Below are 24,990 nucleotides of genomic sequence, written 5' to 3'. Positions count from 1 at the left end.
ATCCCCACTGGAATTGCGATTGAACAAGCGAGCAACAAAAAATGAGGAAACAAAATAAAAAATGAAAGAATAAGAGAAGCGAAAAGATAGAGGGGGCGGTGGACGAAATGAAAAAAGGAAGATTTGTTAATGCTGTGATTTTAAATTGAGCCAATGTAGACCCTGCTTATCAACAAGTATAAAATTATTTTTTACAACATCATGCTTTTTCTTCTAGCCATAGCGGCCGCAGCACGCTGTCCGCGCTTAGTTCGCCCCGAACCGGCCAACCTAGAAGTAGACAAGTCTGCTTTAATATCTGCCTCCGGTTGCTGCGTAGGAGGGCCCAGTATGGTGAAGTCCTCAAGGGATCTTGTCGAGCATGGATTTTCTGCACGGGCCGCTGATGATGGAGAGGTGTCTTGGCTTTCTATGTCCATATAGTCGTTACTTGCTGGGTGACATTCACTTCTTGTAGAAGATTCGGGCTGGGACGAATGCCGTCTAGAACTCCGAGCTGTAGCAGGCCTGGTCTTGCACGAAACAGAGGGCATGCTCCTTGTTATATTGTTACCAATCATCTGCGACGGCTGCATCTGAGAATTGCCATCTTTGGCCAACACACCATCGTCAACTTGACTTCTCTCAGCCATCCACTGATGGGAGTGTTCTGCTGTAGACTCTCCGGAAATGCCTTCAGGTGCTATGTCGCACTTGCTTGCTGGAGAAGTCTTCGGTTTCCTCTGAGACACCAAATTCGTCGGCTGTGTAGATAAATCTGCTGCTGTCTCTGACGTCAGTGATTTGGGCTCTTTGCCTGAAGAATCCGAACGTCGCGATCTTCGACCATTCGCTCTCCCATTCTTGCGCAGGTCCTCATCCTCATTCGAATCCAGCCGTGTATTTAGGGGGCCGGAGCTTCGCCTTGGCTGATCGCCAACAGCTGCTACTAATTCCTTCGTAGGTCGCCGCATCTTGTCTCGTAAATTCGGCTCCGCATAGCTCACAATGGCTCTCTGGCGTCTGGCAGGCCTCGTTGGGCCAGAAACATCAGGCACATTCCTTGATCCGCTTTCAGTTTCTGGTAGAGATGACGAGCGCGTATTGGGCTGAATCTTTACTGTTCTCGAGTGCTCCAGAGACTCTTCGTCATGTTTCTCTTCGTCTGTGGACTGATCGAGTCGAGACAATCCAGGCATCGACTCTTGCCTCGACTGCTCGAGGCTTGTGCTTGTTCCAAGTAATGTTGGGGACAATCTCCCTGGTCCATCCTTTCCGTCGATGTAGGGCACTGTGTCTTTTGGGGGTTTCTCTTGCACCTCTGTAGTATTTTCTTTCGTGGTGCTCAACACGTTCATATTCGTGCTTCCTGCATCTAAATTAGCCGATTAACCTTCAGTATCGCGGTGGCACGGCATGGGCACATACTATGCTCCAGTGCTTTCCGTTTGGCTAGCCTGTGACTTATTGCCTGTTCTCTCGAAAGTGAGGCCTTCCCTGTCGATGGGCTATCATCGGCCTCCGATGACGGCGACTGCTCGTTCCTGCTCACCGATGAGGGTGACTGCATGCTTGTCCGAGGAACGTCGGAGAGATTCGACAATGATTCTGTTCTATTTCCGTGATGCACCGAGAATTTGCGCTTGGTACCCAGATTCAATAGAGCCCCATGGTCATTTCGTGTTGAGGTTTCCCCACGATCCATGCTGGAAAACTCGGATTGCGTCGAGACTAAGTTGGGCCTTTTCCTTTTCCTAGTCTCAAGTGTAGGAGGCAAAACTGCCGCATCTTCGTCCGATATGTGCTCGTCGTATATCGGTGCTTGCTGCGCATTCAGGATATCGGGGCTTTCATTTGTAGCGGAGCTGTCATCCACTGTGTCTGGCTGCGTGGCTACATGCTCTTCAAGGGTGGGGGATCGCAAATTTTCGACGTCGTTATCACGGATATCTTGTAGCTCTTGCGACCTATCTATGGTGAGCAACATAGACAAAAGACTCGAGGTTCTGTTTCCTTACTCCAAGGATTTTCTGGGGTAATATTTGTCTTCCAGGATGACAGGGAGCCTTCCCTCTTCGTCTTTCCCGAGATCATCACCAGTGGTCTTCGGCTTCCAGTCCGGTATTTCGCGAAGCTGGGGCGCCTTTTGGTGATTCTCTGCATATTTGCTGTAGAACGTGCGCGGAAGTGCGCCCAGGTCAGCCACTAGATTATTCAGCTCCGCCAACTTGTTGTCTAGTCTCGTCTTTATGTCGTAGACACCATGTTGAAGTAGCCGGGCAGCCTCATATCTCTCTACCTCCTGGCTAAGACTAATCACTTGCTCCCGAAGTGAGACGTTTTCTGAAAGAAGGTGAGAGACCTCCGATTCAAGGCTGCGGATGCGGAGAGATTGTATCGAATTTACTCGGGCGATCTCACGATTCTGTCGCACAAACCGTCGTTTTACTAGGAAAGCACTAATATCAGCTTCAGGTGTTCCACACAGGGGAGTATTGTGGTACTTACAGGCCTCGATATGCTCTGCTGGAGCTGACGATTCATTTAAGCGAGCCATACCCGGCATAAGGAGGCGACACCGGCTATTGGTCCCCTCACGGTCTATTCTTTAGGCAGCCAATCACCCAGAGCCCAGGATACCAAAAAAAAAGGGCCAATGCAGCCAGCATCCAAGCTCGTTTGGGATTGTAGATAATGATCGTCTTGTCATCCGACTTGATCGGTGAGTAAACAAAAGTGGGTGGATGTCACCCCGTGATAGTTGACAAACGCGGTTAGTTTGTTGACAAATGCCCTTAATTGGACTAGTGTGTTTGCTGTCCGTCGGCGACCGCTCAAATGGTTTGCATCATCATCATCATCATCATCATCATCATCATCATCATCATCATCGCGAGCCGCAACGACTTCTTTTACCCCTTACCTTTCAATACACCTTTCAATAGCAACTTCCTTTGAAACCAGCTATTCCATTTGGTACAGCTCTCCACTGAATTTTCGAGACACAATTGCAGTTATACCAACTCGCAGTTCGTGCGTCCTGCGTCTTTCATTATTCACTATTCATTGATCTACCCCGCCCCTACCCACACAGCAGAGTATCAGAGCAACAAACCGTGGCCAGCAGCTACCTATCTTCTACATAATGGCATACATGCCTCGTACTGCTTCTATGCTCCCTCCAGGAGCCTCGGCAGCCTCCTCATTCCGTCAGCCAAGCCAACAATCTACAATGTCACAGCAACAGTCTTCCGTCCTAGCAAGCCGCATTGCAGCGAAAAGGGCTGAACTGGATAATTTAAGGCAACTTCGAGATATGAGTGCAGCACTAGCATTGCAGATGCAAGCTTTGCAGGACAAGCTTGGGACCCTCAAGGATGGCACAGAAGGTTTGTCAATCTTTATCATCTAGGTGGAGTATGCCCTGATCAACCTTTATGTTGGCTTTAGCTGTTGCTTGTGTTCTTGCAAACTGGGATAATGTGCTGCGGGCTATCAGCATGGCCTCAAGTAAGTTTGCTTTTTGTTGAAGCTTTGTTCCCAAACGACGCTGACCAACCCAAAGCGAAAGCCGCAAACCTGAACTTGCCGACGGAACTTACGTCAGATTCTACTATCCAGAAGCCATCGAATGACTCACCTATGCCTGCTACTCTGGTGCGAATTCCGGTCCCGAGGCAGGCAGAGCCGCCTAGTCAGTGATACGTCATTCACGAAACCTTATTGGTAGGGGGCGTATTTGTTATGCGTCAACACACACCCTTCGGCAGGAAACAGAATACCTGAGGACAAGGCCAGGCTCGCATTGGATCAGCAAATGTGCTGTCATCTGCACGATCAAACAACCCAACAGGATCTTCTGGGATAGCAATTACTGTGAGCCTGGTGTGTCGCCCGCACAAAGACACAAACTACGAGATGGACGTCGTGAATATTTTCGCTAGTCGTCTCTAACATCGTCGGAAGCTATAGGTTTTGGTGCAGAATTTCCAGTTGGTTGGGGCAAGGGGCGCCGGGGGAGCGGAGGAGGCTATCCCGTTGCAATTCGAGCCTCTCCTAGGACTGCCGGATATCTCGTGAGGGAACAGTGCCTTGGGATAAGCTATCGTGTCCGAAAGGACATTTGTCCACCATAACCGATCTGTGAGTGAACAATTTGCATAACTCATTAAATTAAAAGATGATACGGAAATTTACCCCTTCTTTGTATACTTGATGCCAGTCTATCAATTTCGCCATGACCGTTTTATCTGCTGAGTGATGGGTGGCGATGTAGGGGCTGTACCTTCTCCCTTCGGATAGGCAAGCATGGACTACGTCCAGGGACTTGATTTAATGGCAGATAGTATACGCTACGACACATTACGGCATATTGGAAATGTTGGCCTTTCCCTCAGGCTATTCGGGTTTTGAAGGGGCTCTGCAATCAATTGATCAAGACATATATGGCTTTCGGCGGCCTAGCTTCGAGCAGGAACACTTACAATACGAACGGTGGTAGGCTGGAGTGAGGCACTATATGTGGTCAGTAGCAACCCAGTTCCTTATATGGTCTCGGCAGGAGATGAGTTGGACCTTACAATGTCTCCCCGTTGGTCCACCGCCTAGGCTGTGTCATGCGTTCTGTAGGCCATTGTATTGAATTGCAACTTATGTGCTCAGCGGCAGGGCACTAGCGAGAACTGGGGGAAAAACGTTTAAGAGCAAACTAAAATAAAAAATGGAGTTGCGGGGAATCGAACCCCGGACCTCTCCCATGCTAAGGGAATATTATACCACTAAACCACAACCCCAAGTTGTTGGAGATGAGTTTTAACTTGACATCAAGATCGGATTTCAGAGACTAATTGCTGGTGTTGATTAAGAGATCCTTTGGTGCTGAGCACCAGATGTTCTATTGCCGATCAAACATCATAGACGTCACTTTAGAGTCCACCAGGCACCCAACATGGGCCAAGTGAAGCTAAGAACTTAATGAAACTATGGGGTAGAAATGCAGGCATGCGCTCCTAAAGCCATCGTTAAAACACCCAAGTAGGCATTTCACAGGGACCTTGAGGTACCATGGCCAGGAATGTATCTAATGAATAAGAGAGCGTGCATCATCACCTACAGGACTAATTATGGTATATCTGTTACTGATTAGAACCGAGATCGTCCTGTGCGAAGAATTGAGGAAGCCTTGGAATATCATAACCATATGTTGTAGTGCAGTGATTGCCCATGTAACTATAATCCGTAGCCAAACCTCATGCGCTTGTTTAGTATTGATGAGGCTCTATAGCCTAACAAATGGAAAAGCGCATTATAAAGGGGTTGTGGTTTAGTGGTATAATATTCCCTTAGCATGGGAGAGGTCCGGGGTTCGATTCCCCGCAACTCCATTTTTTGGTATTCTCTGGACATCTTTTTAGCAATCCAGTCAAACCACTATTTGTGAGCATCCTGAAGATCTCACATTCACCTATAACTCTGCAAGCTTAAAAGTGATGCGCGTGCTGGGTCTATCGACTCAGAATCCTAGTCTTTTACCGGATAACTAAGTGGTACAGGTCCGGAGGAATCACTCCTAAAGCACACTAGGAGTGGAATACTGACACTATTCTTCCATTATACGGGGTATACATTTAGAATAACTGTATATATAAGAATATAATCAAGGTCTTAAAAGTAATGTATTATTTATTGCACACATTGCAGTAATATTGTCAAGCTCATGTTCTGTACCACTAATCTGATATCTCATATGTGATATATCCAACCCCAGAGCTGGGTGTATATAAATTGGGGTTGTGGTTTAGTGGTATAATATTCCCTTAGCATGGGAGAGGTCCGGGGTTCGATTCCCCGCAACTCCATTTTTTTGTTAATCTTTCTTGATCCTTGAATTCTTACACAGCGCTCCCCCGGCGCGTTAAAAATGCATGTAGATATGCTTTAGCTACGGCCAAGCGTATATCATATCCAAAACCCAGACCCGGGCACAAGATAACGTTTAACTTGTTCAACTATGACGTCGGAATTACTGCTTGGGGGTAATACACTGAGGTTGGTTCTCGCTCAATCCCTTCACATTAGTAGGTGACCTGCCAGTTCGTTTATTCGGGTTGTGCTATGGTCAAAAACGCCCTGGTCAGTGACGCTGATTATATAGTCTGTTGGCAAGAGGATGGGAAGGAAGCTTATGTGGTATTACAGCTCCCTGGTCCTCGTGTCTAATATAAGCCTGAAAGACTAAATTGTGGCTGGAGGCAAATGCAATGCCTCCAACGTCTACTCATATGCTCTTATCTTGCGGGGATCCGTGAATGTATATAGATTGCTATTGGAGCCTCAACCTGATGTACAACCCCTGGCGACCGGGAACGAAATCTTCAAATCCGGTTACAGCAGGCGTATTCATAGCTGGGCTAGCATTAGAGCACAGGCTAGTGAAGGGGCATCGATGAATACACCCGCTGCTTTAGATGGGAAGCTATATATTGTCACCGGCCTTCCACACATATTCATCTCATCTGATGGAAAGATGTTGCAGAACTTGCAGGAGGGTAGGGCGAGGGGTTTTTGCCAAGGGAGCAGCTTTTCAATAGATACTGGTTCGTTCTCGCGCGAACGGTGTGTGGTGTTGTTCTGGAGGAACCAAATTTATTCGATGCCTACTAGTAGTATGTATCCTACCCTGCTGTACACAAGTGGGCGGGTAGGGCGGAGAACCCAAGAAATAATGCAGTAGCTGCGATTAGATGATCTTGGGTTCCTGCCACGCCAAGACCCTCCGTCGGCATACATATTACAAACATCTTATACTGTTATGCAGGTAAGGCGCTATGGTTATATGTCTTGACATGAGTAGGCCAATTTATTGCTGGTGAAATTTCGGCGATCTGCTATAACTAGATGTAATTACGATCACGGATGGAGCACTACTAGGTACGGTACTGCGAGGATCGACTTGGGAGGTACCCCTGACCTTGTGACGTGACCACCACCATGGTGACTTTGAGAGAATGTATAATTATAGGTCTGATGAACCAACCACCTGTGCCGTTGGTTGTAGATTGGCCAGTGACTACGCAGGTGCTTGATTTTAAAACGCGCTGGGCCACCAGCAGCCGCGTAGAAAAAGCCAACTAGGCCGACATAGGCAATAGACTACTACAAGGAAGGGATGGACCCAAAATGTTGTCCATAGCCACCGGTCACCCCCCTCTCTTGACTCCACTCGGCCTGCCTTAACCGGAAGGAAAGGTATCGGGTATCTACTAGGTCAAGATACCAAGATACCTCGAACGTTGATAGTTACCTGATACCTACCAAGTGGCAGCAATGATAGATAATAGTAGTAGTAACTAGCAGTAATTAACTACGGAGTAATTCCAACGAATCGTAATTACATAACACCTCCAGCCTCCCCAGCTAGCCATACACAGTGGTACAATCCTGAGTAAACATCGCAGACTGTTGAAAAGAAAGTTACCGGTCGACATAGCCACAGGCAGATTAACGGTTATAAAAATCATAACAGGAGTTAGTCCTACTCCAGAAACTATCTACTGGATGAATATCTGGTATCCTCCCGTATGTTTTTGGATAGACCAAAGCAGTTCATTTGGTATGGGCTGAATCTGAACAGTGCGTCGCGCTAGCTCAGCGTAGGTAGCTATGCTATACCTAGTTATCGGCGATAAGTTTTGAGTACTGACTACTAGTACTGACTATCTACCTGGAAACCCTACAAGTGTCGTGCCTTCCTGAGATTGGGTCATATTTTCCCCCTCTCTCTCCTCCCTTCCCTAAAGGGGTCATGTGCATGTCACTAGTACCTGTGAGGCATTTAGCTCCCCATATATACGCCTATATGTATTGCCCCCATAACCCGCAGTCTTCATGTCTAACTTATTTCTGTACGCACTGAGTGACCTGGAGATCATTCTACGCACTGGATGAAAAGCCTCATTCTATCTATACACCCTAGTTAGCTAACTAGATATTTCATCATTTGTCATCTGACACAGATTTGGATCAACCAGCCTGATCTACCCTCACACCCTTGGGTAGGTCCCTTTGCTTGTGGGGTGGCCTTGCGTGACCCTCCTGCTTCGCAAGAATGAGACTGAAGTGGATTACTATGGTGTGATGGCCCTAAACTCTCATATATAATACCCTCCACTCCAACTGTATTACATCTGCTGGCTCTTCTCACACTCTCCTCCTACCCGAGCAGGAACTCACTAAATGCTAATTGAAAGAGAAATTGCATCATTAGTAACAGTAACCATTCTCGCACACGGAGAAAAGGCCGATCTGCAACCCCGAAGTATCGCCATCGAAGCGCATTCTGTCGCTCCATATTCGGTGGCATATCACCGAGGCAACTGTCTCTGTCTCTAGTTCTGCCCTAGTACTACACAATCCATCCATTCAGAGTTTACTCTTTCTTAACAAACGTTATCCCTCCTGCTGCCTCTTTGCGGGGCCTAAGGCAGGTTTTCGGCCCGTTGAATTCAAGCCATCATGGCAACGGAATGGTCTCTTGACTTCTGCCTTGCTTGTGACCGTCAGACCCTGGGTGGGCCATATTGCTCCCAAGCCTGCAGGCTGGCCGACCTAGATACCGTCTCTAAGGAGGCCGCAGCACCTCGTGCGATCCTGTCTCCACAACCAACCAAAGTCCCCAGTATAGCTGGGTGTTCAGTAGCCATATCTTTCGCGAAAACGGAAACACTACCGGCCGGATCATCTGGGTCCCAGTATCCCAAAAGGGTGCTATCGCCATCTTCTTCACAGACGTCACTCTCCTCAGTCAAGAGCAATTCATCACAGTCTCTCGTGGTAGCAAGTCAATACAAGAACGAGCTACGAGATTATGCATGCAGCTTCGACCACGTCCGTGACTTGAAAAGACGTTTCGCATCCTAGCACCATGAGAGTGCAGTCCCCATAGACATCTTCCCCCGATACTCGTCGTCCATAATCACCCCGACACGGAAGCATCGATGGCTATCTTGAGAGAAACCCACGGGCCCCTTGCACTTCAGAGCACGGTCCGATGTCCTTGACACAGCCGTCCTTTTATTGTCATGTTTCTTTATAAAGAAAGCCATATACATATACCTCGCATTTATTATATGAGCAGGCGCCTCTGGGCAACATACATATCCACATAAGCCTGGAGTGTGGTATTGGGCATAAGGATTCACGGAGAACAGACAGGCATGGAACATAAGGGGATTCAGTGGGAGAAACAATGATGGGCAAGTGAGGGAAGGGACCAGAGGAGATAACTAGGGGAATAGCAATGGAAAGCAAGGGGAATTATAGAAGAAAGGGTTATACAATGGCAAATGAGTGCAAGCTGTCGTCGCACCCCGTAGAGTGACGGCATCATGAATATCTGCACTATCCCCCATGAATGATTAGTGAGTCATCAAGCTTAATTGATCTACAATCAAGAGTTTATTTGGAAATTGGTCTCCCTAGCAGCTCCTGCGATGAGCTGGAAATGGTGATGTTCTTCCCAACGTAGGGTGCTGATGTCCAAAAATACAAGCGTAATCACTATACCCAGCTTCCGTCCATATAGGTTGTACAAAGCGTCAGTTGCTCGCTTCTGCCCCCTCAATACAAACTCGCGCCACCCAAAGGATAAAGAAGCATCGTTTTATTGCCCGGCAATACCCAGAAGTCGACGGTGGTGCAGTTCCATAGAAAACCCAAGACAAATTGCTAATCACCGGCCCAGTGCTTTTGCAAGTGCTTTTTCATCTCTTGGAACAAATCGGACCTTATACCTTTTGGGAATTGCCACAAGACTCGTGGGGTCCGAATTGCCCCGAACAGGATGCCAGTCAGTCTCACCAAGTGGCTCGATTCGGAAACCGTTTAGTGTGCGCAGAAAGACAAGATACAGTTCACGGTTCGCAAGTAGTGAGCCAGCGCACATGCGATAGCCCATGCCATAAGTGAAAAGGGGTGCGTCTGGTTGCTCGAGCCATCTTTCTGGCCGAAATTCCTCCGGGTCGCTCCAGACTTCGGGGTCTACAAGTTGAAGTATTAGCTGATAATCGTAGGATAACATGGTCTCTCTTCGAGTAATGACCTACCCATATTGCAGGCCCAGGAGTTTAAGAAAAATACTGTGCCCTTGGGAATCACTGTGCCATTATAGACCACATCTCTAATTGAAGTCCGGGGAAGCGCGAGACGAAGGACCGTGAAATATCTGTACATCATCACTTAGTATACCGAAACTCTGAGTTTGGGGACCACCGCTCAAGCTGTACCTTAGGCATTCTCTAACCAATGCTGCGACATAGGCGCATCTCTGATCATCCATGGAATCGCACAAGGGCTGATCCGGTCCATACATTTCTTGAATAGCTTTTGCGGCCTTCTCTTGGATATCGGGCCGTTGGGAAAGGAGGCCAATGCTCCAAGCCACAAGTGTCGTGACTGTGTCAAGACCTCCAGAAAGCATGGTCAAGCTGATAGATATAAGTTCCTCAGAGTTCAATTTCGCTTCCTTGTCGAGAATAACGTTCGCCTGGATGCAGGGTTTGTGAATGCCTTTCTCCATGCGATCATCCAAGTCTCGATTTAGAGCAGTGAGATACCGATCACGTCGGTCCCTCATTTCTTTGGCAACTTTTGAGTTGCTATTGAAGGGGTTCAGTCGTAGAAGAGGAATATAATCCTGCAGGTTGCCAGTGGTGCTTCTGAACTTGCTGATTTCCTCTTCGACATGGGTAATCTCGGCGAATAGGTCTTCTTCTTGAGATGCCACACGTACCCCCCAATTGAGAGTTAAGGATAAACTCAAGCTTAGACGCTGGATCATCGGCATAGGATCCACGGGTGTTTCACCACCATTTCCATATCTGTAAAGCTCATCCACAAAAGATCTGGACTCCACATCTAGGTGCGAAACGTAGGATTCCACAGAAGGACGATTGAGCGCTGACGCTGCGCCTTTTCTGCGCCTTTTGAGTGACTCACTGTATGGAGAAGTCCCGATTGTTGTGCCAGCTGTGTTTGATACAATCTGATGGACCGGTGTCAGCGTGATCCCGTGACAAGGGAAGGATGCTGCCTGGGCTTACTTTATGGAAAGTATAGAACTCCGGTCTTGAACTCAGAGCTTGTGCATTCTGTCCAAAAAGAACCTTTGCCGCTGCCGCCGAATTCACGACAACAACTGGGATATTTCCCAACTGGATCTGATACACGGGTCCGTATGTTTTAGACCATACACGATACTGTTCGGCGGCATTTTTCCGAATTTGTGCAAGGTTTCCGATCAGAGGAAGACCGCGGGGACCCTTAAGACCAGATACTCGAGCGGAAGCTCGAACAAATTCATTGACGACAATATAGAGAATTGGGACAAGGAATACGATTGTAGCCAATGACTGTAGCGGAGAGTGGAGGATGCTATGTTTCAGGATGGAAATAACTGCTGCAATAGCCATGATGGACAAACTTTGTTTTATTGCTGGGTGATGCGGTAGTTGAGCAGGTAGCGAAGACGATAAGCTGACGCTGGGCAAGTCAACTGAATATAACGCAGCATCATAGCCCGGTACACGTGTGATGCGTCCCGGAGTTTCTCTTACTCCCCTCTTGCAGGAAGGAACATTTCCGTTCGAGGAAGTGAGGGACACTGCTACCTATCTTGCTATTACCCCAGATTTCTGGACTGTGGAACCTGGAGGTCGATCATAGTTGATTGCTCAGGCAAGGGAAGAGTGGAAGCAACCGAGGAGATTCCGCAGCCGGAACGTTTCCGCCTCTCAGGGTCAATGCTGTGTGATATACTCCGAAGTACACTCCATAACCCTTGGACAAGTACCTCGGTTGGTGCTATGGCACTTCAGATGATTTAGTTAGCTAACACCAATATTAGAGCCTGGCCGGAATAATACTCGTCCATAGGAAGCAAAATGTACTGGCCGCACAGCTGGACGCTATGATGCAGTGGGCGGTTACATGGACCACCAGAAAGGATGGCATTTCAAAGCCATTGGCTCATCATTGAATCATGTACCGTTGAGTTTAAGAGTATCAAAGAACAGTGTCCTTCCATTGATTATACAGTTATCACTCCCATCCTTAATGGAGTTCTGCGCATGAGGATATGAGTGCTTACTGCGACTAGTTAGTATCTCCTCTTCATCTTGTACGTCCTCACCCCTTTCCTCCCTCTCTGTCTGCATGTCCCTATCTTTGTTTACTTCTGTCTGCCTCTTCTTTCACTCCCCTCTTTATTTTCTCATTGCTTTCTCTTCTCCTACCCTTCCAACTGAATTCACAGCAGTGACGAAACGATTAACTAGGCATCCTTCCTCACCACGTATTCTACGTTGAGTCACCTCATAAACAATACTTTTGTGTGCAGTAAGAGATGGGCAAATCTGAGTACGGTATGGGATTAAGAATCAGAAGAAACCTAAGTCGATGATTGATGGTGGCTTTAAATACGAAGTTGCTGCTGATTGATGAAGAGGGGACAGGGTCTATTGAAGACTAGACTGCATGAGCACCCTTGGCAGCGGGAGTTATTTGCGGATACAAGGAATGAATGCAGTGGGTGTGAGATAGTCTACTAGTTCTATCTACCTTTTTCAATTTCTGCACAGACAATTGCGACGGCCTTTGACCCACTCTTCAAACCGATCGGGAAAATTAGATGGGTGTTGTCCCATCTGGGTTGGAAACTGACTGACCGGTCGGATTGTATCACAGTGTGCTCCATTAGGAGACTTGGAAGAGGGGCAGCGGAGCGGAAGATTCCATCATGATCGACATGACAAGCTGGATAGATAGAAGGGGAAGCATGGTCATCGTACCAACTTACTGTAAGTGGTGGTTTAGTCGGATAGACACAGTCAAGTCTTAAGGAGGTTGACGTAGGGCGGTGGGACTCACCACTCGCATAGCAAGTAGTTAGGACGGAGTAAGTCCCGCCGATATCCATGGAAGAGCGAGGGAACCACCAACCATCTCCCAAGGTGCTTTTTACCTGAGGGCATCTGATGCGCTCTTATATAACAAAATATTTTGATTACGCCATGCAGGTGGAAAGCTGTGACTACCTCGACACCATGCGCACAGTACATAACCAAGTACTGACTATACCTGGCTAATTCATCATGACTTTTTCAATGTTACTAAGCATGTTAGTCTATTTAACTAACTACTCCGTACGGAGTAGTTAACTATAACTACCCGCTCAGGGTCTGGGCTGGGCAAGTGGAGAAATGAGCCCGACAAACAAGGACACTCAACCCTTTATTTGCCGACTAGATACTGTAGACTTGAATGATCATCATCATTCATTCTCTTCCCTTTTCGTGTCTTGGTTTTGTGGAAAGCATTGCATGAACAATATCGAAATCCAGATAAGACCAAGCGAGCGGTAACACTTAGCAATAAGAAAAAAATTCTGTATGCATCAATTTCCATCGATCTTACCTCCTATTTGAAGTCCGCAGCAATACTAACACACAGGTAAGTTGAGATCCAACCAAGGACGATCAATGTGCCAGATAGAAGATTTAGGACAGGTCTAGTAGGTATCCTAGAATAGATGGAAGATCCGCAATGAAAACGTGGACTGGTCGCGTGATTTTCAAAGACACTAGTTGGCTTACCTAGATAGGTAGCCCGTACTGCGATGAATTGAGAATCGCGGCTGTGAATAAGTTACTTCCTACCTTGTACGGACTACTGTGACTACTGATCCCTCGTTTTTAGATAATACTGCAGGAGCCTGCTCAATTGGAACCATCCCTTGAGAAAGAGGGAAAAGGGAGAAAAACAAAGGGATAAATATAAAGCTTTTCATTGATATTTATTGTGCCAAGTATAAATTGGTACCTACTCCGCCCTCCACATATCCAGACTATGGAAAGAAGGAAAGGAAAAAGGGGAGGGGGGGGGAAAAGGAAGAAAGAATAGGAACCAGGTGGATGTGATAATACTGGGCCCTATCTAGATAGGGTAAATCCTGATAGACCGCGAGTCTGGAAGCCGTAAAAAGACCCAAGTGGATCCCCCCAAGGGAAATATTTACAGAAGAGACAAAATCTTTTCTGGTCACATGCGGTTCCGGAGTTCGGGCGTGGCAGGCAAATCAGTGATCAGGCCCATCCACGCCCGGGGCTGCCGAGATGGTGATTGGTGGGACATTCCTGATTGACGCTGCGACACCGTCATAGCGACCCGCCCCCATTATTTTCTCCTTCCAATCCAGCTCCTTCCCGGATTGAGCTCATGACGCAGCCTCCCCCAAATTCCAAAAGGTGGAAGGTTACCCGGCCCTGGATTAGGCCTGTAGAATATGTAAATACCAATTCATTCCCATTCCTTCCCCGTACACAAGAAAACCATTCAAACTGGGCAGGTGATCCGGCATCCCTATATCCCTCGCATCCTTTAACCTTGCCTCTCCTCTCTCCCTCTCTCTCTTGGTCTCCTCTACTCACAATTTCCTCGTTCCTCACGAAATCTCGTTCCCCAAACCCTCCCCTCCCTCCCAATTCCTCTCTAACCGTACTTACCTCATTGCCTCGATTATAAAACGTCAGTATATACGTATAGTTCATATTCTTTTCCGATCTTCCCGAATTTTCATCTACTACTTCCCCTTGATTCCCTGCTTGTCCTCGCGCAAGTTTTCCGTGCTTTTGCCCTCTCCTCTGATTGACACTCAAGTCAAGCATTTTTGTGGAAGGTATGCCCCTCCAATTCTCCGCTTACCTTCTTGTGCATCGGTTACACCGCAGTTCTCGAGTCAATGTCCGGCTGATCTTTGGTGTTTGCGTGTAGAGCGTCCTTGGATCTAGAACATACAACGCGCGTTTCTAATAGGGACTCTCCCCTCCATTACCATTAATCACCCATTCGCTTGAGACTACCAGCTTCTGGTTGCCCTGAACATTCGACTTCCTGTGTACAATGGCCTCCCGCCAGTCTCGTAGGGTTCTGCGACCTCTGCTCTATACATCGCTCGCAGCCGCCACAGGAGCCGGAGTCCTCTATATCTCTTACCGTCCCCGCAATATCCCTGGCTCAGAAGCCCCCGCAGTTCCGCCGCCGGGCTACCATGAAGGCAAGCTCGTGCCCCCGAGCTTTCCCAATATCAAATCCCGCCTCGAACAAATCCAAGATCTGAAACGCTCTTCTGGCGGAAGCAACTCCGAGGAGTATGATCTGCTTGTCATTGGCGGTGGTGCCACCGGATCGGGCATCGCCCTCGATGCTGCCACGCGGGGGTTGAAGGTTGCCATCGTCGAAAGGGACGACTTCAGTGCCGGAACGAGCAGTAAGAGTACAAAACTCGTTCACGGTGGTGTTCGATACCTGGAAAAGGCTGTTTGGGAGTTGGATTACAACCAGTAAGTTATTCCCCCGCACCTCTCGCTATATATCGAAAACGCCGACCGTGATATACTAAATGCCACGCGTTCTGTTGTAGATACAAGCTAGTCAAAGAGGCTTTGAGGGAGCGAAAGTACTTCTTGAACACGGCCCCTCATCTGTCTAGCTGGCTTCCTATCATGGTTCCGCTCCAGAAATGGTGGCAGGCGCCTTATTTCTGGGCGGGAACAAAGTTCTACGATTACTTGGCTGGATCTGAAGGTATCGAGAGCTCCTACTTCCTCACCAAAAGCAAGGCCATCGATGCGTTCCCCATGTTAAGAAAGGATAACCTGTTCGGAGCCATGGTATACTACGGTATGCAGTCCCCCCAACCCCCGGAAAATTAGATGGCCCTTCGTTAACGGTATACTGACTAGATGGTGCCCACAATGATTCTCGGATGAATGTTTCTCTGGCAATGACGGCTGCACTATACGGAGCCACTGTTGTCAATCACATGCAAGTCACTGGCCTGGAAAAGGACTCGTCAGGGAAACTGAACGGCGCTCGTGTCAAGGATCTTATCCCCGGAAGGGATGGCCAGGAGACGGAGGAGTTCACGATCAAGGCAAAGGGTATCATCAACGCAACTGGCCCCTTCACAGACTCTATCAGACAAATGGATGAACCAGGCATCAAGGAGATCGTGGCCCCTAGCTCAGGTGTTCATGTGATCTTACCTGGCTATTACAGCCCTTCGAATATGGGCCTCATTGACCCATCTACGTCGGACGGCCGTGTGATTTTCTTCCTTCCCTGGCAAGGGAACACCATTGCCGGTACAACGGATCAGCCGACCGAGATCACCCCTCAACCCCAGCCTTCTGAGAAGGATATCAATTGGATCATCTCTGAAGTCCGTAATTACTTGGCTCCCGACATCAATATCGAGCGGAGTGACGTCCTTGCTGCCTGGGCCGGAATTCGCCCGCTGGTGCGTGACCCCAAGGTAAAGAGTTCCGAGGCTCTGGTCCGCAACCATCTCATTACTGTCTCTCCGTCCGGACTTTTGACCTGTGCTGGTGGCAAGTGGACCACTTATCGGCAGATGGCTGAAGAGGCGGTGGATGAAGCCATCGGCGTGTTCGGCTTGAAGCCTCGCGGAGTCACCGGTGCTCCGGATATCAGTGGTGTCGGCGGCAGTGGCTTGGTCTCCGATGGTGCTGTACTTGACGGATCTTGCCAAACCCACCAGGTCCGCTTGATTGGCGCCCATGGCTTCTCCAAAACCCTTTTCATCAACCTCATCCAGCACTTCGGACTCGAGGTGGATGTGGCTAAGCATCTAACCGAGTCATATGGTGACCGAGCCTGGCAGGTCGCGGCTTTGTCTTCCCCCACAAATGCCCGCTTCCCTGTTCGCGGCCAACGTCTCTCCAGACTCTACCCATTCGTTGATGGTGAGATCAGGTATGCTGTGCGCCACGAATATGCACAGACTGCCACCGATGTTATTGCTCGCAGAACTCGGTTGGCATTTTTGAACGCTGAGGCAGCCCTTGAAGCCCTTCCTAACATCATCGATCTCATGGGTGAGGAGCTCAAGTGGGATCAGAACCGGAAAGATTCTGAATGGAAAGAAAGCGTCCACTTCCTTTCTTCTATGGGTCTACCAAAGGCTTTCCTGAGCATGACGCGGGACGATGTCGAAGCGGGCAGAGTGAAGGATCTGGATATCGCACAAAGGAAGGCTTTTGCTCGGTCCGGTGAGTAGAAACTGCATCAGAACCTTCTATTTTCGGCAGACCTGGCTAATAAGCTTGTAGATCCCCCGGCGGATGTGCTCAGTAGTGACATCCCCTCGTCAGATTCAAACAAGCTGATACACCCCGAGTCCCCGGCAAACAAATAGAAGCGTCATGAGATATATAGAGTATTATTGCCTTTCATGTATAAATAGGTTTGATGTATAACTTTGATTCTATAATGTATGATGGGCCTGATTGATCGCTTGCTTTGTTTACTGTCTCTCAGCCACAGTGCTGATGTTTCTTTACTCAATACTTACCAAGGGCGACGGCTGGGGGCGTTGTATATGTACTCTGCCCGCCTGAGTTTGAGTTCATGTAATAATGTGCAGGGATAACTTTTAGGCATGTCAAGAAAGTTGAGAGCCGAGCGAGCTAGACTTAAGGCATCAGCTAAGTAACGGTCAGGCCTTGATCACTCAATGCAGATGGTATTTAGCATTCAGCAACCGGGAAAGAATCACGATAGGCAATTCTTGATGCCTACCAACCGTGGAAAGTATGCCTGCCCCGACAAAACTTTCCTACGTGGTTTCCTTCAGAGAAGTGAGCCTCTCTATTTACACAACTCTCCATGGGCCGGCAATAGTGCCTTCCTGTTCATGTCCTGTTCATGTCCTGTCTTGTCCCGTTTCGTCCTCCGCCTCTGTCTAGCTTCTAGTTAGGATTTCTCGCAACGGATCATACGGTTATTGAACATTGTTTTGAGGCTTTCACCAAGTTGATATATTTACGCCTGTACTACCAGACTTTCTTTTCCAATAACAGTTCATTTTGCACGCTCACCAAATCATGGCATGGTACACTTCTCAGAGGCGCATCGAGGTTGAGACCTCACGACCGTGTGACAATAGCATGGAATTCTCGAAAACAGAGAGCGTATCCGGCCCCACAGTCTCCCAGCCACAGACTGGCTGCGAGGGAGAAGATCTTTTCGGAGACGAGACCGGGCTGGAGGTGAAGTATAAAACATTGACTTGGTGGTAAGTGCGCGATCGGTCACTGGGAACTGCTAGCCAGTAGATGCTGATCAACGCCCAGGCAGGCTGGAATGAGTGAGACAGTCTCGGTCTGATTCATCCATGTTGCATTTGAAGTTCTGACGATGCTAGTCATGATAGCAGAGACTATATCTCTTGGGATCCTAGCTCTCCCCAAAGTGTTGGCTACATTGGGCCTTCTCCCGTACGATTAGAGTCGCTGAGGATATGTTTGTAACTCCTGTACAAGCTAACCTCGCGCAGTGGTATTGCCCTTATCGTAGGAGTCGGGGTGCTGACTACCTACACAGGACTAGTCATTGGGGAGTTCAAATGTCGCTATGCCCAGACACATAGCATGGCTGATGCCGGAAGCATAATGTGGGGAAGGATTGGCTGTGAGATCCTGGGCGCTGCTCAGCTTATCTTCTTTATCTTCATCATGGGTAGTCATATACTCACCTTTTCAATCATGGTGAGCGTCCTTTCCGAATACTCGGGATGTACAGTTCTTTTTTCCGTGGCTGGAGGGATGCTTTCATTCGTCTTCACCATCCCACGACGCCTTCAAAGCCTGTCATTTCTCTCCTCAATTAGCTTTGCTAGTGTCCTTGGAGCAGTATTAGCAAGCATGGTTGGGGCATCCCTCAGGGAAACAAGACATATCCCAACATCATCACCGCCTACGTTTCACGATACAATGGTTGCAATTGCAAATGTTGTGTTTGCGTACGCTGGACATGTCTCCTTTTTCGCCTTCTTTTCAGAGCTCCGGGATGTGAGGGACTACTCAAGGGCACTAGCGTTATTGCAACTGAGTGAGATGACGCTCTACATAGCGACGGCTGTCGTAATATATGTGTTGGTTGGGAAGGATGTTGCTTCTCCATCTCTCAATTCAGTCGGTCCACTGTTCAAGAAGATATCATATGGAATTGCAATCCCAACGGTAAGTAGCTCATCTATTCTCGTGCTCCTTTGTTGCCAAGCTAATCGCATAAGCTAGATTGTGATCGCAGGTGTCGTCAACGCCCATGTCGCGGTGAAATCGATCTACTTGCGGATGTTTCGGGGCAGGAATGCTATGCACTCACGTTCCTTTAGCGCAATATCCCTATGGGCTGCTGTAAGCGCGACTCTATGGTTCTTGGCATGGGTAGTAGCGGAAAGCATACCGGTATTCAACGATATCTTGGGGCTTACGGTAAGTTCTTAGGGCAGATGGTGAATTGGATAGGGGGCAGGTACCCCGTTAGGTGAGAAGTTAGCTGACTCCTATCCTGCAGAGCTCATTGTTTGCCAGCTGGTTTACGTTCAGCCTTCCAGGCATGTTCTGGCTTCATCTCAACGTACATGGAAGGCCCCTTGGTTGGAAGCAAACAATCCTTATAGGCTTCAATTGCATCAACGTCATCATCGGAATAGCGATTGTAAGTTGGACCTACGGTTCCCATTGGCTTACAAACATAGGCTTACAAACTCACCTGTGTCCAGTGTATATTTGGGGTGTACTCATCTATCAAATCGATTCAAAGCAATCTCAGTAAGGGCGTAGTCCAAAGGAGATTCTCCTGCGCAGATAACTCTTGATTACTGTGAGGGAAGATAAGTCGATCAGTCATGACATATCCCGAAGCACGCCCTCTCTCATCAGGGTATTGAAAGCGTGTATCGCATTTGTGACTGGTCAGATCATGAAGAACGACGAGCAGACACCTAGACAGTTTTCCGGTCTGGCTAGGTCGGAAATTAGACTTGTATGCCTGCAGAATCCCCTTTTTAATTTGCTCCTGTCCTTCTTTACCCCGTTGATTGACACCTATCGTTGGACCCACTCCGAGGTTCTTGCGGTACTTTGCCTTCCCGGTAGTTCGTTGTTCGGGGCCTTTCTTTGGGCAAAGCTATCTTGTCCAACTGCACCCATGTACCCGAGAGGCTCGGGGTATGCCCATGACTCTTTCTGCAGATCTAGGTGGCTTACTATCCAATGGTTGACGTGGTCGCAGGGCAGGCATAAGGTAGTTACTGCTAGACAATATGATAGGCAGGCTCAATGGCACGTGTGGTAGGCAGATATTTATAGCCATATGGCTGATTTCGCGCGCAGGACCCTGGCTAAGTTATACATGGAGCCTATGCCAGTACTGGTATTGTTAACAACCAATAGCGAACACGTACACTCGATGACTCTTTGTTTTTTTTAACCATTCGGTTAGCCGCTGAGTATGCAACCACCTCAATGTGATACACACGTACTAGTTACACCCGGCTTGCTGGCTGCCGTAGCTGGTACCCCCTCAGAACCTAGTAGAACCTACGTGCGTAGATCGTGAGCGAGTAAGTTCTATCCAATCAAGGGAAGCAAGAGGGATTCAGGGCACTATCCAACACTACTACTAGGTTGCTAGTAGTAGGCACTGGCATACTACAAAAGCCCACTGAGGGTGTAAGTAGCTGAAGGTAACCTATTATCAAGGTAACTCATAGATACTGTTAGCGGATTACTCCTAGTAAGAAATACATGGATATTTACTGGTTAGTACCACAGCAAAGTATTCTAGTAAGTAACCGAACAATTGAACCTACTACAGAGTACAGATCGGGGGACTCCACTGACACCCATCCACCCAATCAGAAGGCCTGCGGAATCATGTCCGCGCGGGAGCCCGATATGGATGCAACCTGGACAGAGTTTCCTCGATGTATTACTTTTCCTGTTCAGTTTACGGTCTTTATCATTTTTTCAAATTCCTTTTTATTCTATCTTTCTTTGTTTTTGTTTTATTTTTATTTTTATTTTTTTTTAACGGTTGCCCGCTTTCCCCCCCTCCCCGCCCCCACTTACCGGGGGTGGTATAGTGTGGTACAGTGGTACTACTACTTGACTTGGGGGCAAGAGGAGGCGGGCGCCAAGGGAAACCCAAAAGCCGCCCAAGAAGAGGAAGGACATGGGCTGAATTCAGTGAAAGAGGCCTAGAGGCGCCATCATGAGTAGTTGTAGTAGTAGTTGTTGTTGTTGTTGCACAAGAAAATATCTATCATCTCTATTAGAATTTTAATTATGGCCATTTTCATGATCATTAGTTATCATCTGAACAACCCTGGCTACGTACGTTATAAGTTAGCCATACTTCTTACCAAGTATAGAAAACCTAACCTAGTGACCTAGAATGAAGTATCTTCTACATGACTAAGTACTCTACTACTACGGTGCGTAGTACTAGTTGTATAAATACGTCTCTTTTAGCACACCATTGGCGCTCAGGTGCAGTAGTAAGCGCTTTCGTGCTTATGGCCTCGTGCAGAACTACAGCGGATCTAAAATGTAGCTGCATGGCTATCGTACGCGGGAGCCTCTTAGTCTCATGTTAACAAAGGTACGTAACTAATGAACTAACTGTCCTCCGGTAGTGCCCGTTTTCCCAACAACAAGTCTCTTCTTCCGTTTTCGAAGTCAGTCTGGTAGTGAACGTGCAAACATGCCCTTTAAATTTTTTCCCCTTCCACCCCCTCCTTTTCAATCCTGGGAGTAAGCAAGCCATTTACTACGGTGCCAGAAGTAGCTTGGGGATGGCTACACCACTTTGAGAGCATGCCCTATGTGTATGGCTGGTCCCTGGCACAGCCCACGGTGTTAGAACAGCGACACCAAGGGCTGGCTATGAACGGGAGAAAACACGTCAGCCGAGGGACCTAAGAGTCCCCGTAGGGGTAAGTGCGGGGCACGGACAGAGGAGGGTCCAGGGCGGTGGTGATCTCTCCCCAAATTGTGATGATGAAACAATTTATTTTGAGGGAAAAGAATTGATCCCATAGCTTGTTCAATAAGCAGTAGATCGAACAGCGGAAGATTTCAATAGAAAGAAAGACATTGTGGAAACAGAATAGTAAGTAGCAATAAGCAGAACAAATTGAGAAGAAAAAAAAAGGGCAAAAAAGGGGGAACAGAAGAGAAATCTGTTCCATAAGAAAACAGAGAATATAGACAAGAAATAGAATATGCATCATGAATGAGAATGGAATGCCAACATTCCAAACTGGCAATTTTCACCAGTTCAGTCGTCTTAACGGATACAGTTGAGACGGCTATACCCGAGTACTCGCCTGCTCGGGTATCGGACCAACCAGCTCGGACTTGGGGATCAGAATGCATGGTCAATCAATCAATCCTCGACAGGATACGTTGACACCAAAACTGTGACTGGCACCGACCCCGAACTTCCGGATTTCGAGGGACTCAGGATGCATATGCTCACAACCGTCCGATCCTATTTCGTCGCCCTCCTGCCACATCTCAATTTCTTGTTTGTCTTGGCAGGCGACGAGGTTGGTGACGGGGAAATGCTGAGCGTCGGTCTCCGAGCGCAAGATTATCTATTTGCTTGATACAATCGTCAAGCTTAATCATGGCCTGGCGCCCACATTCTTTCTCGGAGCCTTGAGCTTGAAGGTGGTGTAGGCATAGGAACGGCTATTTGACGAGCGCATCACAGTCACTAAGTCTTGCTCCCGTTGGTGGCCGAGTCGTCTGCGCGATAGTGGTTCCAAAACTGTTCCACGGCTCTTTTACACGCAGGCTCCTTTTTGTAGCGTAGGATAAAGTAGTTGAACAAGGAAAATTCTTTCTGATTGAGCACATATTCTGGCTCAGCCTGGATACGTTCCCATAGACCGTTGACGGAACCTTCAAGTATAGCCATCGTATCAGCGTCAGGTCCAGACTCAGACTCTCTGGCGCGGGCCAAGGCATTTTGCACTTCGGGGGAGGATGGAGGTTTCGCGGTGCCAGCCATCTGGGGTAACTGTAGCTGAAAGTTCAAGGCAGATGTTCAGTTTCCTTGGTTGTTTGTCGGTGGGTGTGTAGAGAAACGAAGACAGAAGAATCCCGCGGGTACTGCAGAATGCTGGATTGCTCAGGGAGGACAAGCGGAGTTAATGAATGAGGAAGAAGCAGAAGAAGAAGAAAGGGGTAGAAATAGAATGATCCCTGAGCTTTTCATCAAAAAATTTTTTTGGCGGACTGTCTTTGGCAAGCTCCGACCTTCCCCATTTAAACATCGTCCAAGGTGGAGTAGGGGGTTTGCTGGGTAATCGTGGATCGAGTCTCTAACAAGGGAGGATAATACTAATGATTCAATCATAGGAAGAATATCCAACTAGGCTAATACATTTAGAGTAATTCTATGAGCATGGAATATTATATTAATGTTTTTAAATGAATGGACGTGCTGGCGCCGGGGGAACATCCATGTTTGAATGTGTTTCCAGTTTTACCTTTGAATACTACTACATAATCTCTTCTGTTTTTCCTTTTTCCTTTCGCCCCGTCGATAATTTTAGTTTTGATTTTTGATTTTTGACTTTTGTTTTTTTTTGTATTATTTTTCCTTTTTTTCCATTTTCCATTTTCTTTTCCTTTTTTATTTATTATTTTCTATTTCAATTGTATTCTGGTTATCCTCTTTACTTTTCTATCCTTCTTTTCTCTTCTCTTTCATGGGGCATATCTTTCCTATGTACGTAAGTACTACTTAGGCTTCTGGTCTTTTATCCTTTATTTCCTTCCCTCATTTGTCCTCCCTACATCCTCTCACTCGCACTTTACCGCTTCTCTCCTCTCCTACATCCTTTTTAATCATTGGTTAGGCTTCTCATGAATTGCGTCTGTTATGCAAGAGCTACATTTCAAGTGTGATTATTACTGATCGGCTTGTGCCCTTCTCAGCCTATCGGATTCAGTCAAGTTTGATCGATCCGATCTTAGTCTTTTGTGCTCGTGCCTTGTGGAAGAACCAGAGAAGACATAAATTATAGAAAAGAAAAGAAGTAGAAGTAGGTGGAATTCCCACCTCATTATTGTGATTATTGTGCAGGATAATCAGTTGATGCAATTCCGGACATTGTCTGGAGCACCTCGAGCCGTGGTGTACTCCGTATGTCTTTACTCCGTAGGTACATCAAGACAAGAAAGGCAAGAGAAGGGAGCGGTGGTGGGGATTTTATTTCTTTCGGTCGCCCTTTTTCCGCCTGTCCCTTCTTCTCCTCGCGTTCACCCTCTTTAATTTCCCTCCCATTTGCTCTGATTTGTATGGCCATGTGGCAGGTGGGGTTTCGTACGGGCTCACCCGCTGTAGCAGCTTCTAGTATTGAGCCCTTGGCGTAACGGTTTTCCTCGCGATGGGAAAAGTGTCAGATTCGGGCTCCACGGTAGGGTAAAACTGGTAGGGTTGCGAACCTGGCCGAAACGAGCGGATGCCGCTGGTTGGTTGTCACTAGTCGAGATTGGGAACTGGTTACGTACGGATCGGTGGTAGTCGTCCGGTAACTACGGGTAATCCGTCTAGGAACAGCCGGCGCTTACACAAATTCAGCAACTGAGGGTATTTCTGTTCCGTGGATGGACTGGGTCTCGTTACGGAGTAAAATGGGGTCGAAAGTATCTGACTTTGGAGCCATCTTGTCTGAGGTCTGCGTGGTTAGCAAGGAGGAAAAAAAAAAGGCCGGAAAGACAAAACTTAAAATTTCCCTAGCTCGGTTCGCCCAATTCGTTTATATGTTGTCCAGTAAGAAGAGAATCTTCCCGGTCATGTGTGACTGGAATTTCGGGGGTATTAACTAAAACAGCCAATCGAATGGGGCTACGAAGTAAGGTTGATCGAAATGAGGAATAAATGCGTATATATTTTCTTCTTTCACACCCCTCCTCTTAATACACGGAATTCGATACTAAGATAAATATCTGGAAGATACCTAGCGGATACGTACTGCTAAGTGCTACTCCTACTACACGGATCAATATTGATATGGTGCTGTTATGAAAAATCGCGGTGATCACCAGTACCTGGCTATTTGAATTTTCGGGA

The 24,990-nt window shown here is 47.6% G+C and overlaps 8 protein-coding genes and 3 non-coding genes across 11 annotated transcripts; 6 read left to right on the top strand and 5 right to left on the bottom strand.

Moving 5' to 3' along the window:
• Positions 1-191: 191 nt before the first annotated feature.
• On the bottom strand, positions 192-2,614 carry ASPBRDRAFT_64703 (shugoshin family protein; the record flags this gene model as incomplete). The annotated part of the gene is made up of 4 exons (XM_067628488.1): positions 2,488-2,614; positions 1,998-2,427; positions 1,408-1,946; positions 192-1,354 (listed from the first exon to the last, which is right to left on the bottom strand). Exons 1-4 carry the CDS (start codon positions 2,543-2,545, stop codon positions 192-194), a joined length of 2,190 nt encoding a protein of 729 aa, XP_067481362.1. The 5' UTR covers positions 2,546-2,614.
• A 597-nt stretch (positions 2,615-3,211) lies between these two features.
• ASPBRDRAFT_194992 (DASH complex subunit DAD2) lies at positions 3,212-3,681 on the top strand (the record flags this gene model as incomplete). The annotated part of the gene is made up of 3 exons (XM_067620820.1): positions 3,212-3,368; positions 3,430-3,489; positions 3,545-3,681. 3 exons carry the CDS (start codon positions 3,212-3,214, stop codon positions 3,679-3,681), a joined length of 354 nt encoding a protein of 117 aa, XP_067481361.1.
• Positions 3,682-4,700: 1,019 nt separating this feature from the next.
• ASPBRDRAFT_t115 lies at positions 4,701-4,772 on the bottom strand. Its single transcript has one exon. It is a non-coding gene; the product is annotated as a tRNA-Ala (tRNA).
• Positions 4,773-5,291: 519 nt separating this feature from the next.
• On the top strand, positions 5,292-5,363 carry ASPBRDRAFT_t116. Its single transcript has one exon. It is a non-coding gene; the product is annotated as a tRNA-Ala (tRNA).
• A 402-nt stretch (positions 5,364-5,765) lies between these two features.
• ASPBRDRAFT_t117 lies at positions 5,766-5,837 on the top strand. The gene has a single exon. It is a non-coding gene; the product is annotated as a tRNA-Ala (tRNA).
• Positions 5,838-8,493: 2,656 nt separating this feature from the next.
• On the top strand, positions 8,494-8,898 carry ASPBRDRAFT_29254 (uncharacterized protein; the record flags this gene model as incomplete). Its single annotated transcript, XM_067622635.1, has 1 exon — positions 8,494-8,898. The coding sequence occupies one exon, from the start codon at positions 8,494-8,496 to the stop codon at positions 8,896-8,898; it is 405 nt and encodes a 134-aa protein (XP_067481360.1).
• Positions 8,899-9,709: 811 nt separating this feature from the next.
• Positions 9,710-11,447, bottom strand: ASPBRDRAFT_194991 (uncharacterized protein; the record flags this gene model as incomplete). The annotated part of the gene is made up of 4 exons (XM_067620819.1): positions 9,710-10,017; positions 10,083-10,201; positions 10,263-11,020; positions 11,079-11,447. The coding sequence occupies 4 exons, from the start codon at positions 11,445-11,447 to the stop codon at positions 9,710-9,712; spliced, it is 1,554 nt and encodes a 517-aa protein (XP_067481359.1).
• A 2,657-nt stretch (positions 11,448-14,104) lies between these two features.
• Positions 14,105-14,888, bottom strand: ASPBRDRAFT_531003 (uncharacterized protein). The gene has a single exon (XM_067627004.1). It carries the CDS (start codon positions 14,697-14,699, stop codon positions 14,190-14,192), a length of 510 nt encoding a protein of 169 aa, XP_067481358.1. The 5' UTR covers positions 14,700-14,888; the 3' UTR covers positions 14,105-14,189.
• A 46-nt stretch (positions 14,889-14,934) lies between these two features.
• ASPBRDRAFT_122007 (glycerol-3-phosphate dehydrogenase GUT2) lies at positions 14,935-17,251 on the top strand (the record flags this gene model as incomplete). Its single annotated transcript, XM_067617481.1, has 4 exons — positions 14,935-15,374; positions 15,455-15,714; positions 15,777-17,105; positions 17,145-17,251. The coding sequence occupies 4 exons, from the start codon at positions 14,935-14,937 to the stop codon at positions 17,249-17,251; spliced, it is 2,136 nt and encodes a 711-aa protein (XP_067481357.1).
• Positions 17,252-18,002: 751 nt separating this feature from the next.
• Positions 18,003-19,717, top strand: ASPBRDRAFT_194989 (uncharacterized protein; the record flags this gene model as incomplete). Its single annotated transcript, XM_067620818.1, has 7 exons — positions 18,003-18,130; positions 18,189-18,202; positions 18,260-18,332; positions 18,392-19,076; positions 19,134-19,331; positions 19,414-19,557; positions 19,622-19,717. The coding sequence occupies 7 exons, from the start codon at positions 18,003-18,005 to the stop codon at positions 19,715-19,717; spliced, it is 1,338 nt and encodes a 445-aa protein (XP_067481356.1).
• A 3,790-nt stretch (positions 19,718-23,507) lies between these two features.
• On the bottom strand, positions 23,508-24,048 carry ASPBRDRAFT_41917 (uncharacterized protein). Its single transcript, XM_067624690.1, has one exon. It carries the CDS (start codon positions 23,979-23,981, stop codon positions 23,826-23,828), a length of 156 nt encoding a protein of 51 aa, XP_067481355.1. The 5' UTR covers positions 23,982-24,048; the 3' UTR covers positions 23,508-23,825.
• Between the last annotated feature and the right edge of the window lie 942 nt (positions 24,049-24,990).

This window comes from Aspergillus brasiliensis, assembly GCF_001889945.1.
Source record: "Aspergillus brasiliensis CBS 101740 unplaced genomic scaffold ASPBRscaffold_4, whole genome shotgun sequence".
In the NCBI taxonomy this organism is placed as follows: Eukaryota; Fungi; Ascomycota; class Eurotiomycetes; order Eurotiales; family Aspergillaceae; genus Aspergillus; species Aspergillus brasiliensis.
The sequence above is the reverse complement of the archived record's forward strand: the minus strand, read 5'-3'. Positions and strand labels throughout refer to the sequence as shown.